This window comes from Microtus ochrogaster, unplaced genomic scaffold, assembly GCF_000317375.1.
Source record: "Microtus ochrogaster isolate Prairie Vole_2 unplaced genomic scaffold, MicOch1.0 UNK2, whole genome shotgun sequence".
Taxonomy (NCBI): domain Eukaryota; kingdom Metazoa; phylum Chordata; class Mammalia; order Rodentia; family Cricetidae; genus Microtus; species Microtus ochrogaster.
In genome coordinates this window covers 19,686,000-19,692,335 of record NW_004949100.1, presented here as the reverse complement: position 1 = coordinate 19,692,335, position 6,336 = coordinate 19,686,000, and the positions used below count along the sequence as shown (strand labels likewise).

Sequence of the window (6,336 nt, the reverse complement as noted above, 5' to 3'; positions counted from 1 at the left end):
TGCTTCAGCTTTGGGTGGAAAGAAGCTTTCTGCAAATGCCTTTGAGGAACGGGGAACCAGGGCTACAACCTATAAAGGCAGTAGTTCTTGACCTGTGGCTTACACCTAGTTTGGGGTTGAACAATCCTTTCACAAGGGTTGTCTAAGGCTATCAGAAAACACAGATATTTACATTATGATCCATAACAGTAGCAAAATTACTGTTATGAAGTAGCAATGAAAATAATTTTATGCTAAGGATCACTAAAACAGGAGAAACTGTATTAAAGGGTCTCACATTAGAAACATTGAGAACCACCATAACAAAGTAAATGGTTTAATATTTATGACTTTTCTGCTCAATTTACATTTAACATGTTTGTAGGTATTTTCTATTCATCAAATATTAGAGAAAGAAAATGCTCTGAATTAAATAGTTTTAAGAATTTGACAAACTAAGAAAAGATAATGAAAATATGTCAATTATTATAGTTACTAATATTTAAGTCTACAATATACAGTTGGCCATACCTGTAGTCCTACTGGTTTGGTAGACTGAAGATCACTTGAGCCCTGGAGTGTGAAGCTAGCCTGAAATGATGGAATCTCAGAACAACTACAAAAACCAGAAAAAAAACCCAGACAAACAAAAACATAGGACATATAGAATAGTTCTTCTTCTAATTATAATTAGGATTAGTATTTTAAATAAATGAACCTATTTTTCTATGTGCGTGAATATTTTGCCTGTATGTATGTATGTGTACCGTGTGCATGCTTCGTGCCCAAGGAGGCCAAAGAGCATCAGATCCACTAGAACTGGAATTCCAGACAGTTGTGAGCTACCACGGGGTACTAAGAGCTGAATTCAGATGTTCCATAAGAACAACAAGTGCTCCTAACCCCTGAGCCATCTCTCCAACTTCTAACATTTAATTTCACTAAGACATGCCTGCAACCTCTAATATTTAATTTTTAAGTGTGTGTACATAAGGGGGCTTGTGCATGTGCATGCAGTGTTCATAAAAGCCAGGAAAAATGCATTGGATCCCCTGGAACTAGAGTTGCAGTGATGTAAGTGTTGGGAGAAGTATCCTGTTCCCTGCAAGAGCAGTGTGTGCTTTTAAATGCTGAATCTCTTCTCCAGCCCCTCATGGCTGTTCTATATAAGGCCAGATAACTTGTGTTTCAGGACTCATAAACCATACACTCTCAGATGCAAAGTTACTCAACTTTGCTGTCACAGTACCAAAGGAACCACTGGTGACATGCAAATAAACAACCATGCTGTGTATCAATTAACCTTTATTTGTAACACTTTGAGCTGTATGTTTTGCTATCCCCTAACACAGAGATTGTATTCACTCCTGCATGCAGTTGGTTCTAGAACTTCAAATGTACCTTACTTAGATGCCCTTTTCTATTTGTTGATAGCCCCTAAATTTATAATTGTTGCTTGTTAACAAAAACAATATTAATTTTTTTCTTCAATATTTTCTTCTCATGCAACCTTAGTTTTAGGAAGGAGACAATATTCTTTATTCCCTTCTCATTTTTCTTTGATGTTAAATACTGTCAACTTAGACTTACTAGTATAGATATGTTTTTTACATTCAGTCAACTTGCCCATTGCCTTCATTGAAGGCTTATAAGTCCCCAGGAACAAAAAGCAGAGAACACTCAGTTTGCTGTAAACTAATGCAGAATGTCCTGGAATGGTCTTACTGCACATGGAGACAAAGAGGGGTGGATCCAAAGCAAGTCTGAGTTTCATGATGCTTTCTACTCTGCACTGGGCTTCTGTCTTCCCTGACACCACATCCCCTGGCTAGGGCTTGCTTATGTTTCTTAGCTTGTGCTTAGCTGTTGTATTCTCTGCAAGGCAATTACTCTTCTTTCAGCAGAAAATACTTGTAGTGACTTGCATTTCTGGTGAATAGATGGGAATGTGTTCTGAAGAGAATCTGTGAGTTTCTACCGGAACCTTCTTTCTGGCCCCAGGGAAAAAAAGCTGTACAGACTATGATCATTGAATAGGCACATACATACAAGGAATCCCACACCCCTTGGCTCATCAGATCAGTTTGAGAGAAGAATGGCCAGAGGCATGTGGAAACCTTAACATATGAATTCATTTGTGATCTTCTGTATCTGTTGGATATCTTTTATACCAGGCAAAAGATAAACAATAGGCTTTCATATTACAAAGAACATCCAAGAATATTTGAGCTGTAAAAATTTACATTGATGTCTGTGGGGAAATGCAAGTTTGGAAAGGAAGAAAAAGAGGAATGGATCTGAAGAGAGCTGGGGCAGGGAGATAAATATGATCAATTCACATTTTATGAAAATCTTAAAGAATATATATATATATAATCAAATAAACAAATAACTAATTAAACTTCCTAAAACTCATTATTTAGAAAGAAAATACCTAAATGGTTTAATATGTTCATCCCTGACAAAGATGACTACAACAGAAAACTATATAAAAATCAACTCCTAACAATCAAATATATTTACACATGTCTGTATATATGTTCCAAATGTGTAATGTTTGTGCAGATTCCAGAAGAAATCACAATTCAAAAGGCATGTTCAATTGTTCCCTCTTCATCGTCCAGTAAAACAAGCCCTTTAACATCAGCATGCAAATGATGATACAAGGCCTCACAGTTCCCCTCACAGACTCTCATATGTAAGTTTTATAATGCAGTCACCATTGAAAAACTCCATCATTCTGTTTTTAAATAGTCCTATGACAATAGTAGATAAATTGTGTGTTGTATTAGCTCATTGTCTTCTCAAACTTCAGTATTGTGCAATGGAGGATTAACCTTTGCCAAATGAAACTAATTTTTTTTATAACAAAACGTCTTGAAGACTGATCTAATTTATTTTAATTTTTCAACTAACTAAAAATATCAATTTTGTGAGATTAATAGCAATTATTTTATCTAAATGAGCCTATTCTAAATTCAAATTAAAACCCAGTGCTACAATGGGAACAATTTACAGGGGAGAAAATCCCGAGTTTTGCATGTCAGTGCTTCAGTAACTAATTCATTTCACGTTCAAAATACCTAAGTGATGTGATATTTAATTTTTTTCTCTTTTACAACTTCTGCTTTCATTATGAGGCAAATGTGTAATTATAATAAGGCTATACTAATTTATGCGGCTGTGTTGAGATGAGGGAAATTAAGCCAGCCTGATTTAGTAACGAAACAATTGAATTAGGGAGTGATTTTTGCATAATTGATTTTTGTGTTGTTTGCACAATAATGAACAACACTTGAGAAGTCAAAGTGTCTGATTTCGCAAATTCACAAGACAGATGAAGTCACCTTCCTCCTGCTGGGTTTGGAAGTAGAAAGTCTACTATAGACTCAAGCCTTCCTTTAACACTCGGTCTCCAGTTTGTAGGACTATTTGGCATGGTTGCGGAAGGAATGAAGTCTACCTTGAGGAGGTAGACTCTGGCTGCAGGAAGTTACCTGTAGAGAGGCAGTTCTTTAGGTCATTATATGCCATCCTTAGTCCTAGCCCACAGTCTCCCCTGCTTCCTGATCACTGGTATGATGTAACCCACTGTCTCACATTGGACTGCCACAGCCTCAAGCTGCTCCCCCTAAAATGTTTCCCCCCATTCCACTGCAGCACTCCACACAATGTTTCAAAATGAATCTTGGGTGTCTCATCTCTGTCAGCTGTTCTGTTACACTGACAGTAAGAAGCACAAACAATATACTTACCAACGAAAAATATGTTTGAAAAGACTGTATGATTAGTAATGCTGGTTAGCAACTCAATAGGACCTAAACATTTACAAGTCTCTTTCTTTCTTCCTTTACTTAGTTATTTATTCATTTGCTTATTTATCTACTTCTCATCTTCACCAGGTTTCACACCAATTTCACCATGAGTTAACATTTCTTGGCCATTTATAAAAGATGAAGTGAGGCGCACCTAGCCTTTGTGGCTCAGAACACAAATGGTCTGGGTAGGCTGGTTTCCCTTGGTGGATAGGTACGTGAAGGCTGGTGTTTATGAGGGTCACTAAACTGTGCTTTCCTAAAATATATGGGTACCCATGCCAATATTGGCATATGGGGCTACATTATTCTACGCTGAAACAGAAAGCAGCTGTGTGCCTTAATAGATTATTTTCAGGCAATTCTCTTCTTTTAAAAATGCAAACACGAGACCTCTTTCCTCTTGCGGCCATCGCTGGATCGCAGCCGCCAAAATGAAGTTCAATCCATTTGTGACTTCTGACCGGAGCAAGAACCGCAAACGACATTTCAATGCACCTTCTCACATTCGGAGGAAGATCATGTCTTCCCCCCTTTCCAAAGAGCTGAGACAGAAGTACAATGTTCGTTCTATGCCCATTTGAAAGGATGATGAAGTTCAGGTTGTCCGGGGACACTACAAAGGCCAGCAGATTGGCAAAGTGGTCCAAGTATACAGGAAGAAATACGTCATCTACATTGAACGGGTGCAGCGGGAAAAGGCTAATGGCACAACTGTCCATGTGGGCATCCACCCCAGCAAGGTGGTGATCACCAGGCTAAAGCTGGACAAAGACCGAAAGAAGATCCTGGAAAGGAAAGCCAAGTCTCGACAAGTAGGAAAGGAGAAGGGCAAATACAAGGAAGAAACGATTGAGAAGATGCAGGAGTAGGGGCGTCTCATACAGTTTTCATTAAAGACTGCTTGAGTAGAAAAAAAAAAATGCAAACACAAGGTGCCCCCAAGTTTGTATTGTTGCCATGGTATTTAACTGTATCTGGTAATGTTAGAAGCAAGCAAGTCAATGATGTTTACCAGACAGTAACTTGGAGGTAGCACCTTCCATTTTGTAATTCTGTGAACTTAAAAACTCTGTACAGGTGCATTTAATACTATTTGCCAGTATCAAATTTCAAATTGTTCCCTGGTCAGTTATCTTTGTAATAATAGAAGTGAATGACTGAAAGTAACAAAAGAATACTCATAATTTGCATTGAATATCAAGTGTAAGACACTTAAAATACCACTAGACTATGAAGGGAGGAAGAGAGGTGGCTGGAGAGATGTTTCAGTGGTTAAGAGCATGTATTATGACTGAACCAGTGACCCAGGCCAGAGGTCTAAGAAAACAATTTCCAAAAGAGCAGGACTGAGCCAGCTACCTGGGCTGTAGTGGGCCTGAGAAAGTGAGCTCCACAGAAGCAGGAGATGATCCAGACCAGGGACATTGGTGGACCCAGGTCTAAGCCAGCAACCTGAGTCAGAGCAGACCTGAAACAGAAAACTCCACAGGAGCAGTTAAGGGGAGCAACCGTTGAGCAAGTGAGCCAGAGCCAGAGACTGCTACAGCTCTGGACGTGAATCTGGGACCTTCAAGGAAGTAGACCTGAGCCAGGACCTCTGTGGGTCTGGGCATGAGTCTAGGACCTCTGAGGAACTAGACCTGAGCCAGGACCTCTGTGGGTCTAGGCATGAATCTGGGACCTCTGAGGGAGTAGGCAGGGATGAGAGATCTCTGTGGGTCCAGGCATGAGTCTAGGACCTCTGAGGGAGTAGGCCTGAGCCAGACCCTCTGCTGGTCTGGGCGCACCTGAGCCAGGGACCTCCAAGGGAGTAGATCAGAGCCAGAGTCCATGTTTAGGGTAGGTCTTCCCACCTCTATTCACCCAGTATAAAAACTCCTTCCCAGACATACCCAGAGTTTCCTAGGTGATTCTAGCTCCTGTCAAGTTAACAACCGATATTCACCATCTCCTAAGTCAGATACAGCATCAGCAAAATGCCCACATGAGACTGCTGGCAAGTCAGCTGTCACTGCAGATAGGCACAGTGCTTAGCCGTTGCTATGGCTGGCATGACTCAGCCTTCAGAAACTTCTTTACTCTCTTCCCACAGTCACTCAGTGGTCTAGACAGCCAGGTCAGGTAAGAGAGGCACTACTGTTCAGAGATGAGACCCTGAGAGACACTCAATGCTCGCACGCAGTCGGTGTGAATCTGCTTAAACCTCCTCAGACTTGGAGCCCAAAGCTTTTCATTCCTTCTGTTCCTCTCTTCACCTGGGTATAATCCTTGACGCGGAGGAAAGCTGAGCCCACGTGTAAAGGCCAGGTGTTTTAATCATGCCCGTCTCTACCAGGAAGAAACACGCTGTGCAGACATGAAAGAAGAATGCGTGTGGTGAGACTTGCTTTTCATAGGCATAATTAGATGACAAAGCTGAGAACAATTCATACTGGTTAATTAAATGTAAAACTGCTTTACAGACAGCGCTCATGCTCACTTCTAATAATAATGAGCCCCGAGATGATATTATACTTTTATACATATTTGATTTCATCGT

At 40.2% G+C, this 6,336-nt stretch overlaps 1 protein-coding gene across 1 annotated transcript; it reads left to right on the top strand.

Moving 5' to 3' along the window:
- Positions 1-4,189: 4,189 nt before the first annotated feature.
- Positions 4,190-4,717, top strand: LOC101983575 (60S ribosomal protein L26-like). Its single transcript, XM_013353101.1, is given in 1 exon segment — positions 4,190-4,717. A coding segment is annotated over 1 exon segment (438 nt). The 5' UTR covers positions 4,190-4,228; the 3' UTR covers positions 4,667-4,717.
- The last annotated feature ends 1,619 nt before the right edge of the window (positions 4,718-6,336 follow it).